Source organism: Phyllosticta capitalensis, assembly GCF_038381095.1.
Source record: "Phyllosticta capitalensis strain CBS 128856 chromosome Unknown BKA78scaffold_6, whole genome shotgun sequence".
NCBI classification, from domain to species: domain Eukaryota; kingdom Fungi; phylum Ascomycota; class Dothideomycetes; order Botryosphaeriales; family Phyllostictaceae; genus Phyllosticta; species Phyllosticta capitalensis.
Window position 1 is genome coordinate 31,824 of NW_027117444.1, and position 11,445 is coordinate 43,268.

The window sequence follows — 11,445 nt, forward strand, 5'->3', positions numbered from 1 at the left end:
CAATCAATCAGTACGACTCGTACTCTTGCTTTAGTCATTCTCCTCATCGGGCAATCAGGCAAGGTCAAGGTGTGTGTCTCTCTCCCATCATCTTCAAAACACCCTACACGTCATCTAGTATACCACAGAAAATCTTTACATTTCCTCCCTTCCCTCCTTCAAGTACCGCAATCCTAATTACTTCCTTGGGTGGTTTACATTCGTGTTTCTTGTAATCTTTGTCTTCTGCTGTAAATTCCAATACTAGACATGACATTCCAACCCGACACGAAGATGGAGGAGAGCCGAGTGGCATCGCAGGGGGGGGAGTTGGTTGGTTTGATGGGCGGCTGGCTCATGGCTGGTACTGACTTGCCTTTGCTACTACCTCCGCTACTACCGGTACCATATATGGCTACCTGCTGCTGCAACAAACCACGTAGGACGACGACCATGCCACCCTCTTCGTCTTTTATCACTAACGGCCGCAACCAAGCTCGCTCATCCGTTATCCATCCGCCGATTGCCCAAAGCAAAGCAAAGCAAAGCAAAGCAAAGCAAAGCAAAGCAAAGCAAAGCGTACATCACTCATCCCTCACACATCACCCACACTTCACCCACACTTCAAAAAAGGTTGGTTACAGACGCTTCGATTCAAGTCCATTCATTCCATTCCACTACCTCTATTCCATCCCATCCCATCCCATGCCACCAAGACGTCACATCGCATCAAGTAGCAGATGCAAATGCCGGGGGCGGCCGCAGGCCGAGCAGCTATGGCGAGGATGAGCGCCTGCATCGACGTCTGTCTTGCTTGTCTACATACATAGGCAGCTGGGTGGTCTGATCGACTTGGCCTCTTTCGCGGCCAAGAGTCGAGTCGCGGACTTCCGGCAGCACTCGCACAATAGTGGCAGCAGCGGCAACATCCCACCGTGTCTGTGACCCCCGCCGGTTTCCATCTCTCCCGATGTCCACATCCACACCCACACGCGCTCCTGCCCACTCTACTCATCCCACCACACCGCGCGGTACCCCTAAGCTGTCCCTTTGTGTAAAGTATCCATCGCCGCCAGCCGAAAAAGACGCAAGAGGACGAAGACGAAGACGAAGAAGAGGGCAAAGTGGTGGGTGCCAATACAAACAACTCTTTGTAGGAAGAATTGAGGAAAGAGGAAAAATTCGAGAAAGGAGATGGCAGGAGGAAAAGAAGACGGAGCAACCGACGATAAAAAAACGTCTCGCTCCCGCCGCGACGAGCAAAATTTTGAGAGAAGACAAAATACATCCGCGACAGTGTAAAGACGACAACGAAACGGAAAAACGCGCTCATGCTTGCTTGCTCGACTTGACTTTGCTCGACTTTGCTTGCTGACACAAGGAGACAGACGCACCGCCGGGAAGAAAAAGCGGTTGCGGTTGATTGAGGCAACGACCTTGGAAACAAAACAGATCTATCACGGACTTTCGAACGACAACGGCAGCGGGCAGACATGAGACTCGGCCCCCTCAAAAGAAGAAAAGAAAGAAAAAGGGTAGGAGAGCACACCTCGCCAGGCAAATACAGGAGACAACGCGGCGAGTAGAACGAACAAAAGCGAAAAAGTAAAAGGCGCAAGGTCAAACGTACAACATGTGAAGCGAATGTAAGGTAGGCAGACTAGTAAAGTTTGTACTGTGCCTCAAGTCTGAATGATGCAACGAAGCGAATGTATGTGGCTGGGAACAAGCCAACCAACAGGATGAGGGTAAGGAGGCGACTTTGACTCTCTGCGTCTATGGAGGGTCCACAAGGGAAGCGAGCGCTGCGAGACATGGACGCCTCGACGACCTGGCTCCACTGGATACGCGAGGTTAGTCCAAAGCCTGGAGCAGGGGGTATTAAAAGGTGTAGGCGAGATGGGTGCTCCACGGAGCAGTCTGCCGTCGTACGTGGAGACGCTCCGGGTGGTGGTCCCAAGGGAGAATTGAAAGTTATGTCGTGAAGGTCTTTTTGTACATGGGGTCGTTAAACTATGATGCTGCTACTCTCTAAAGTTCTCTTTTTGATCATACAAACTCCGGCCAAAAATTATAGGGCATTAGGTCCGGGCCGTCCCAAGTCTCGCCGTAAGGGTTTGTCCGGGTGCCGGCAAAGAAGGCGTCGTGCGCAACTTCAATGACGTTGATCCAAGAAGAAGGCTCGGGGTGTTTGAGCCACTGCTGCTGTTAGTGTGGTTCGTTTTGTATCTACGAGTTACATACCTGATTGTGAATGTGATACGTCCAAGCACCACGGAAAAAGTTTTCGAGCGTCCGGTTATTGGGAGGGAACTGGTCCTCCTCCAAACGGTAGTCGGCGACGACGCCCTTCTTCCTGAGCTCGGCCTCCTCGGCGCTTGTAGCGGTGAACGAGTCGCTGTGGTCCGCTCCAGGTTGCTCAGCAGCCGAGTGGGGCGCGTCGGCTCCTGGTCTCGAGGGCTCGGCGCTCGGGCCTCGTCCCTTGACCACCTTTTGAGACTGTATCCTCGTCCTCGGCCGCTGTTGGCTGAGATCAACGAGGCCCATTTGGGGACCGTCGTAGCTTTGCCATTCGTCCTTGATGGCGTTGGCCTTGCCCTTGAAGGCGGCGCTATAGTCCTTGAGGCAAGGAACGGTGCAGCGGCCCTCGCGGTCCCAGTTGAACTCGGTCCAGATGGGATCAAAAGCAGCCGTCTCAATCATCAAAAATTCTTGATCGCGTCCGTCCTTCCATGCCATGCGGCCAATGACGCGCGGGTGAAAGTTGAGACCCATGCGAACACCGCCGCGCAGGAGGTATGAGGAAAGGGAGCTGTTGGCCGTGAGGGACATGACGGCCGTGTTGTAGTCGCCAGGGTGGGGGTGGGCAGCCCAGCGTTCGGCAAAGGAGTGGTTCTGCGGCAGGAGGAGCGGGCGCATGTCGCGGAGCATCAGCACGTCCATGTCAAAGTAGGCACCGCCGTAAATGTGCAAGACGACGAAGCGCATGGCGTCCGAGACGGCCACGGGCAAAAACGTCATTTGCTTGGGGGTCAATGAAAGCCATTGCTGGCCGTTCTTGTCCTCAATCACGCCGTCTGCAATCGTGACCTCTCCATTCGCATTCGGCCGGCCCCGTGAGACGCGTGCGCCGTCGTTGTGCTCGACATGGCTGGGAAGCGGGATGCGCTGGGGAAACCTCCAGGCCTTGACGGTAATGTCGCCGCGTTCGACCAGGGGGAGGAAGCGGGCGAAAAGGGGGTCCCTCTGTAACATGTCGTCGACAGCATTCGGTCTCTTGTCGGCGTCCAGCCACAAAAAGAGGCGCGAGCAAGCCAAGTTTTGCGTGTAAAGATAGCTCTTGATGAAAACCTCTACTCTCCACGTCGCCGGACCGGTCCAGTAGACGTGATAGGGGATAATGGGGCCAGGACAAGTGCCAATGGAGCTCTTGGAAGCCTTGGTGGCATTGGCCGCGGGGGTGTACCTGTCCAGCGTGTTTCCATGGCCATCCGCGTTGTTGTACTCGGCCTTGCGGGGGTCCTGGGCGCTGGCACGTGCCTTGGTCTCTGGAAGCTTGTAGTAGCGGTGCTCGTCGTTGGCGAAGAATTCGAGACAGTCGAAGACGTTTCTCATCTTCTCAATGCCCGTGTAGGAGCCCCTGCACTCCTCGACCAGGAGTTTCAGATCGGCCTCGGTGTCGACATGAGGGCGCGGGCCAAGATAATCGTCCTTGGCAGCAACGGCACTGTCTGGGCGGTTGAAGACGTTGGCGTGCGGGTTGATGGTGACGCTGGTGGGCGATCCGGCAAACTTGACCTTGACGCCCGACTTTGTTGGCTTGATGACATCGACGGGGCCCGACTTGCCCAGGAAGGCAGGTATTCCAAGTTTTCCAGTCGGTCTTGACGAGGGATTCCGCGCAAGATTGATTATCGTGAGAATGCAGGCGTAGAGCAGGGCGGCGAGGAAGAGGTTGCGCAAGAGGATGCAGAAGCCCCGTAACCGACTTCCCTCGGCCATGATTGCGACGGAGGAGCGTGCAAAGCCCCGGGCGAGTGTGATTCAAGCTGGCCGTGGCAGCGGTGTTGTTCGAAGGCTCAGGGGCAGGCGATTGCAATGTGGTACTGAGGATGGGAGGCCGTGGGCGCGGTGTTGTTGGGCTCGAGGCGCGCCTCGACGGCAAGAAATGGGATTAGGCGGCTGGGGGCGGAGAGGGCTGTCGACGGCAGACAGCGAGTTGCCCTGAGCAGAGGGTTAGAAGGGTGCGAATTTAGGAATTGGGCGAGAGCGGTACTCACGAGAGAAGAATACGGTGGAGTAGACCCGGTAGTTGAGGGTCAAAGGAGTGACGGAGGGAAGTTGTAGCGTAGCGCAAGGCAATCTGAGACCCAGGCCGTCCGACGTTGCCTGTTACGGATTAAATGAAACGGCCAACGGCAGAGGCGGGAACAGGCGCAGGGCCAAGCTGTCGAGGGGTTCGGCGGGCAGAAGAAAAGTGTCGTGGAGGATATATGGGCGTGAGGATGGAGGACGATGAACAGAGTGGTGGGCGTGGGAGGTTTTGTGCTAGTGAGAGAGGCAGGCCAGGCGACAGGCGACAGGAAGAGGCAGAGGCAGGGGGCGGTGGGCTGGCTGTGGGGACTGGGGAGGTGGCCACGGCGCAACAGCAATTTTGGCCCTGACCGTCTGGCTCTTCTCCACTCGCCATCACTTTTTACTGCTTATCAAGCCTCAATTCTGGCTTCTCGCGATGCGCATTGCCATAATAAATCGTCTTCTCCACCGCGGCGGCCTCCCACTTTCGGCCAACTCCAAATTCCAGGTCCGCGATTGCGCGAGTCAGGTGCGGGGTGTGCAGTCGGTTACTGTGCCCTGTCGATCCAATGGCTCCATTCAATTGAGGTACAACTTTATCACCACCTCTGTCTAACCCAAGACCTGAGCACAGCCAAGCTGACCGCATGCACTGCCATCCGCATGTAGCATCCTCCCGCCGTCATCATCATCATCAACATCGCCAATCCTCCTCTATCTCCCCGCGGGCCCACTCCTCCCCGACCATGCTCGCCCGGACCACGACGCCCAAACCGTGGCAGCCCTATCCGCCGCCTCAGGCGCAACCCTCGTCCAAGTCAACTACCGCCTCGCCAAAGATCACCGCTATCCCACCCCCGTCCACGACCTCCTAAACGCTTGGGACTGGGTGCTGCAGAACCTGGTCGACGACTCCTCTCGTCTCGGCGTCTGCGGCGAGCTGCTGGGTGCCAACCTGGCAACCACGCTCGCTCTAACCGAATGCCATGAGCAAAGTCCTGGCATCGCCGCCGCCGCCCTCAACAACCCCCTCGTCGACTGGATCCTGCCGCCAGACCTGGTGCGTCGCGAAGAGGACGCCGACAATGACGACGGCGACGGCGACGGCGACCACCGCTTTCTAGACCACCTCCAGGACTTGGCCAACGTCTCAATCACAACCCCCGGCCGTCCAGGTCGCCGCAAACACCGCTCCTCGTGGGACACGCATGGCGCCGACCCAGCGCTCCCTACAGCCGCCATAACTCGCGCGCGCGCCGCCTTCTTCCACAACCAAGACGGCTATTTCGACAGCTTTGCCTCGCCCATCCACTTCCTGCGCACCCCGGGCCTGGCCTTCACCGCCCCTCCCAAGACCGACGACGAACTCGCCTCCGAATGGGATGAAGACGACTCCATAACCTCACCCTACCACGGCCTCCGCGCGTCCGTCGAGCCGCGCCGCCGGTCCTACCGCATGTACCCGCCGACGGGCGCGGGGCTCCGCCTGCCCTTGTTGCGCGTCACCGCGGGCGAGTCTTCGCCGCTGCGTGATCAGGCCGACGAGCTGGTCCGGCTGGTGCAGCGGAGCGTCAAGCACGACAATGATGGGTCGCGCGATGAGGCATTGAGTCGCTGCGCGCCATTGTCACTGCGGCCGGGTGTAGGGCTTTGGAGCGGCGCGCATCGCGCGCGAGACTGGCGCGATGAGGTCGAGGCCGTCGGCAGCTGGTTTCGACGGGTCTTGGCGCAGGACAACGACGGCGGGATGTAGGTAGTGCAGGTAGGCGTGAAGGTGACAAGTGCCCTAGCGGCAGACTAGAGAGTGTGTGGAGAGGTGGCTAGTTCCAATGCTTCAGTAGCGCGAGATGCGCTGACTAGTAGGTCGTTGGATGCGTTGTCAGGGGGCGAGGAGGCGCGTGTCTTCTGTCGAGCTGGAAACCATACCTAGCAGGTTTGCAATATACCCCTGACGTGTATCATCGGTACATGCTGAACTACATGTTCCCCTGCGTGCCAAATACCCTCCCTCAGTTTGCTAAGTGCCCCGCCCATAATTCCTCCCTTCTTCCTCCTCCTCCTACGCGATATCTCCTGTCGCCCCCGCGGCGGGCAATCTGCAGAATTCAAAGCAACAATCTGCACAAATCACCCATTCATGAGGTGAACTTGGCGGCTGGCTCCCTGCTCGGCACCAGCCCTCGTCCCGCATCCGAGCTCGCCTCTACCTTGCCTATGCCTAATTATTCGTTTAGACTTTTCGGACACCACGCTTCCGAGTGACGTCTCGCAACGCACGGGTTCCGGTGACATAAATGAAAGAAGCTCTTGATTTGGATCTGGATTTCTTGTGTGGATAGGTGGGCGGTTGCCTTGCCGCGCGCTTGTTGCCGAGTTTCTCTTGGATTTGGCATAGGTTTCCTGCCGTTGCCGTTGATTTCGTGTTTTTGTGCGTCGCGTGCGCCGCGAAGAACAATATGGATGGCTTCCTTCCTGCCTTCCTGATGTTGCCATCACCACGCGCAGGGCTGTGGTATGAGCGCTGCAGTGCAGTGGGTCCGATGGGCGATGATGGGACTTTTCGCACAGCGAGCCAGTAGTCGTCCAGTTTTTTCGTTCTCGTCATCTCGATTTTTCGTATACCATCTCCAGGAAGAATTTTCGTATTTGGACGACTGATGTCAGATTGAGGCGTTGAGGCTTGGGTATTAGTTGCGGCTCTTCTCCTTCCAGCCTTACTGCTTGATGTCCTGATGTCCTGCTGGATTTATCTTTGCAGGGGTTTATAGAGGGTGCGAGGTTGAGTCGCAGTCAACTCAGACAGTTTGATCCGTTGGGACACCTATCTAAATGTAGTATTTAGAGAGGACAGACGTCTAGGTATCTCTCTCTGCCGCTGCCGAGGAGAGGACTATTCAAACGACATGGGCGGTATTGCAAATTTAGCCAGGCAGGTACAGAGCCAGGCGAACAGCAGACAGAACCTCCTCTCTCCTTCTCCTCACAACTGACGCATCATCATCCAGCGCGCGTGAAGAGCCAACAGATGTTGAGTAAGGTATCCGCGGCAAACCAAACGACATGGCTCGATCGACTGCGCGTGCAGAGTGGTCGATTTCATTGGCCAATTAGACGCGCATCCGCCCGCCTGCCTGCAGTGTTGCGAGGCTGCTGCATGCACGCTGTAGGTTGGGAGCGAGGTTGCTGGGCAACGATGTGCCAGAGAGGAATGATGTGGTGGGGTGGGTCAATAGACGCGCGCGTCTACAAGTTTTCGATGAGTCTTTTTGTGGCGCTTAAAGGAGAGGGGTGGACTCTGCTAATTGCATGGGGATCAAGCAAGTATGTGCAGCAATCACTTCGACAAGCTCGCTCTCGAAAAGCTGCTCTGCTCCCTCCCGCAAAGTTGGCAGTGGTCCATCATCGAATACATACCTACCTAGCGCTAAGCCTCCTCTCCTTACCTACCTGCCTGCCTGCCAACCAACCAACATGTCGGCTTCGTCGCCACAGCCATCCGAGGCTTCTTCCTTCCACACGCTCTACACGGCCGAGTACGTCGGCGGCGGCCCCGTCAACCACGTCGCCTTCGTGCTCGTTGCGCCCGATTCCTCCACCTCCACTCACTCCGCAACCGCACCACCACCAGCACCAACAACCTGCACAACCTTCGACGTAACGGGCAGCATCCTCGCCGGCATGGTCTTCCGCATCCGCCCCTCGCACCCCTGGCCAGAGCGCGACCCGGAGTACATCGCGGGCAGCCTGCGGCGGGTCGGCCGCATTGCGCCGCAGGACTTGGAGCGCTGGGAGGCCGTTTGTCGCGCTGTGGAGCCCCCCGGCAAGCAGGTGAGGTTGAATGGCGAGAGGATTGATAAGGGGAGGCCGTTGAGGAGGTGTACGGAGTGGTTGGTGGAGGTCGAGGAGAGGGCGTGCGGCGAGGGGGTTGTGGTGGTGGAGTGAGTGGGTGGAGGGAGGGTAGCGAGATGTGATGCGGACAGTGGTGCAGGCAGATGAGAGCGCGGGAGAGCTTTCTTGCTCGTTCTTAATGTGCTAGGAGTTGTGGTGGGTGCGACTTTGATGGGAGTAGAGCGGAAGGAGAGGCGGGCGTTTTCTTTGAGGTCGAGTGGTCCGTTTTGGATAGCCGCTCGGGATATCTGTGGTTTCTATCAGGACTGTGCGGTACCTCTTCATCACCTACGCATTTCATCGGCGTAGGAACATTGTCGTAACGTTTCTGGATTCTCAACGTCCGTGAAAAGGAAGAAGAAAGATTGCACTCTGCGAACTGTCTGCTGCAGGTGGCATGCGATCTTTTCGAAGTGTGACATGTCCGTCAAGACGTGCCGGCTCTGGCTCTGGTAGGACAACAGTCAAGTATTTGGATTAGTTCCGAAATACATTGGAGGAGCTCCAGTGTGTAAGAATTAGTGTGCGTCTGCTGGCGCTGGTGGTGCGCAGGCTTTCGATTCTCCATATGTTCCAGGCTCTTGGAAGATGAGGTTGCTGCCCGCTTGACGAAATGGTGTTGGGGCGAATGCGGTCGGCGGCCCGTACACGTACAATCCTTGCTGAAATGCAAGAGTTGGAAGATGGATGGTGGAGGACGTGGAAAGGGAAGAGAAGAAAAGAACGGGGCGTTGTGCTTGAGCAGACGGCTGTCCCGATTCAGCCTAGCGCGGGCGCGCATGCTGGCCGTCACTTTCGCGATGCCTCTGAATTCTTCCAACGTCAACCTTGAAACGACTATGCGTTGCGACTCTCGTTCCCAGGACTTCCATCAACCTCAATCCCAAGTTTGGCTCGTTACAATGCAGAGAACCAAGAACTCGACTGCCGCGCGCTGCGACTCTGCGCTGAGCACCATTCGCCAGTCCCGTGCGGTGTCTTCAATATTCAAGCATCAGTGTCTGTCTGGTTTGGAATCCGATCTGACTGAGGCTCGGTTTCTCTGGGCAGCTCCACCGCGACAAAGGGATGCGGCATGCGCTTCGAAGGTTTGCAAAGCCGACAATGTTTGTCCTACCCGATGCTTCGCATTCCGTCCTCGACGAGCTTTTGTGAGCACCTGGACGCGGCGAGGACTGGGAATGCTGCGGCTATGAAGGGTCCGAAGCTCTTGATAGAGGTGATACGCCCCGCCGAGGGTTATTATGCTGGTCTATTCTTCACCTGAAGTCCCCCTCGACAGTGTCAACGTTTGACACAAAGATATTCCTGTTGTCCGGATTGATCGCTTCACCGGACTGGCGGCGCACATTCTCCAGAATCAATGGAGTTTTGAGTAATCGACCGCAGAAAGGCTGAAGTTTCTGCTGTTAAGACGACCGCTAAGTCTCAGACTTCCGGCTGGAACCTGTCCTGATCTTCCGATGTCCTCGTCGGCGGTTGCCTTTGATCGCTTCGACGGGGGTTGCACGATTTGGAAGCGTCCTGATTTCTCGATGGGCCCCGATTATCCGAGGCGCCCACTGCCGCATGCCTTCTGTGACCAGCAAGTTACTTTTGGGCGGGATCTATGCATCGGAAAGTGTCGCATTGAGCTAGACTCGATTTGCTACGAAAACGACCTCTTTTGGACGCCTCGATATCATTCATTTCCGGTATGCTTTGTCTTTGCCAACTGGGTGGGTAGCTTGTCCTTACGCCGGGCACCTTTCAAAGGTACGTGATGAGTTCCTGCCTTGCATCAGGCCTTTCGCCAAATCCGCATCGCTCAAATGCATTGTGTGGACACAAGAAGAGGGCGATGTTTTGATCGCTACGACTTGTTTTGAGGGCCTCTCTTGTCGCCATCTTCGACTGATTTGCGTCTCCTCCCTTTCCTTCGTATTCTCACCAAAGCTCGCAACGCAAAGATATACTCATTCAACAACAGATAAACGAAGAGCGCAAAAAGCGACACTGCGATGAAGCAAGCGAGGACCAGAACGGCAACAGAAAGGCCCTCTCCAACCTTATACAATGGTCGCCATGCGCTGTGAACGGTTTGGAGCCCCTTTTGCGAGGCGAAGCCGAGCTGAATTGAGCTTATCATGATGCTGAGGACACCGAAGAGGAAGAGCACCGGGCCGTAAAACCGGCTGAAGTACGCATCGTAGTTGCCGTATGCGTCGGAGAAATTAAACTCCCCGAGGACAAACTTGGCCCAAAAGTTTAGGCGACTGAGGCGCAAATCGCCGTAGTGGAATCGGAGAGAAACGTCGGAATCGACCACGTCAAATTGTTCCATGAACAGGACGAATGTTGCGAAGTCGATCTTTGGATGATTACAATCGACGGGGACAAGCCGCTTCTCGACTGCCAGTTCGAAATCCGATGGATGCTGAATCAAGTACCGGTAGCTCCGCATGAAACCCAGCAAGGCTCGATGGACTCCTTCGCTCTCCGAATCTGCAGCGAGACAAACCTCCCAGAATACATTGGACAAGAGAAACGGCGGCAGAGGCTTTACGAAAACTCGCTTGTCGTGCCATACCAAGTGCAGTTCCGGATTTTCGGTGAGCGTTATTTCGTGCCCGCGGACGACTTGGTGCGTCAAGCTGGAGATGTGTCTGCTGTCTTGTGTCGCCACGACCCAAAGAGATGGCGAAAACGCGTCCAGTCTTGGTGTACAAAAGTCTTCCTTCAAGAATTTCAGGAGCTCGTGCTTTGTCAGTCTGGTTTGAGGGTGACCTGGAAGACGGTCTTCGATCTTATTGATGCTCGATTTGAGGCAACATTCCCCGGAGTTCGATTGAAGCAGTCCATTGAAGAGGGATTTTGCCGGAATTGGGAGTCGATCACCGTTCAATCTTGCGGCTTGCCAACTCATGTTGGCTGAGGAGGAGCCCCGGATTTCTCGAGATACGCTTCCAAAACCAAGATGGACAGTCAGCAGAAACCCCTGCAATGTCAAGGGACGGCTGGCAAATGCTGGAATATCTACCGTTGACAGCCGACGACAAGAGGAATGAGTTTATGGGCTTCGCCGACCAACTGCAGTCACTTTGCTAAATGCTGCTAGATGCCGTGTTCTGAACCCCGATGGCGCTGGCTGATAGCTCCAACTGTGGGAAGCGATTTCAGGAGCGCGCGATGCTCAAAGCTGCTGGAATCGAGCAAGCGACTGCTCTTCGATGTGGCATTTGGTGAGACGGTGGACGGATAAGTTGGAACTCTGCACTGGCCAATCATTTTGTGGGGCAATGC

At 56.1% G+C, this 11,445-nt stretch overlaps 6 protein-coding genes across 6 annotated transcripts; 2 read left to right on the forward strand and 4 right to left on the reverse strand.

Moving 5' to 3' along the window:
- Positions 1-538: 538 nt before the first annotated feature.
- Positions 539-1,615, reverse strand: BKA78DRAFT_143541 (uncharacterized protein). The gene has a single exon (XM_066882819.1). It carries the CDS (start codon positions 1,472-1,474, stop codon positions 644-646), a length of 831 nt encoding a protein of 276 aa, XP_066742991.1. The 5' UTR covers positions 1,475-1,615; the 3' UTR covers positions 539-643.
- Positions 1,616-2,028: 413 nt separating this feature from the next.
- On the reverse strand, positions 2,029-3,981 carry BKA78DRAFT_331755 (uncharacterized protein; the record flags this gene model as incomplete). Its single annotated transcript, XM_066889910.1, has 2 exons — positions 2,029-2,178; positions 2,224-3,981. 2 exons carry the CDS (start codon positions 3,979-3,981, stop codon positions 2,029-2,031), a joined length of 1,908 nt encoding a protein of 635 aa, XP_066742992.1.
- Positions 3,982-4,711: 730 nt separating this feature from the next.
- On the forward strand, positions 4,712-6,313 carry BKA78DRAFT_344096 (Alpha/Beta hydrolase protein; the record flags this gene model as incomplete). Its single annotated transcript, XM_066890444.1, has 2 exons — positions 4,712-4,863; positions 4,945-6,313. 2 exons carry the CDS (start codon positions 4,712-4,714, stop codon positions 6,026-6,028), a joined length of 1,236 nt encoding a protein of 411 aa, XP_066742993.1. The 3' UTR covers positions 6,029-6,313.
- Positions 6,314-6,336: 23 nt separating this feature from the next.
- BKA78DRAFT_315647 (uncharacterized protein) lies at positions 6,337-6,676 on the reverse strand. Its single transcript, XM_066888561.1, has one exon. The coding sequence runs from the start codon at positions 6,666-6,668 to the stop codon at positions 6,498-6,500; it is 171 nt and encodes a 56-aa protein (XP_066742994.1). The 5' UTR covers positions 6,669-6,676; the 3' UTR covers positions 6,337-6,497.
- Positions 6,677-7,585: 909 nt separating this feature from the next.
- Positions 7,586-8,217, forward strand: BKA78DRAFT_344097 (uncharacterized protein; the record flags this gene model as incomplete). The annotated part of the gene is made up of 1 exon (XM_066890445.1): positions 7,586-8,217. The coding sequence occupies exon 1, from the start codon at positions 7,747-7,749 to the stop codon at positions 8,215-8,217; it is 471 nt and encodes a 156-aa protein (XP_066742995.1). The 5' UTR covers positions 7,586-7,746.
- A 1,798-nt stretch (positions 8,218-10,015) lies between these two features.
- On the reverse strand, positions 10,016-11,068 carry BKA78DRAFT_353304 (uncharacterized protein; the record flags this gene model as incomplete). The annotated part of the gene is made up of 1 exon (XM_066891534.1): positions 10,016-11,068. One exon carries the CDS (start codon positions 11,066-11,068, stop codon positions 10,016-10,018), a length of 1,053 nt encoding a protein of 350 aa, XP_066742996.1.
- Positions 11,069-11,445: the final 377 nt, after the last annotated feature.

Bases quoted from the DNA above. Each gene is read 5' to 3' on its own strand.
- BKA78DRAFT_315647 (XM_066888561.1), bottom strand. From the start codon at position 6,668: ATGCCAAATCCAAGAGAAACTCGGCAACAAGCGCGCGGCAAGGCAACC.
- BKA78DRAFT_143541 (XM_066882819.1), bottom strand. From the start codon at position 1,474: ATGTCTGCCCGCTGCCGTTGTCGTTCGAAAGTCCGTGATAGATCTGTT.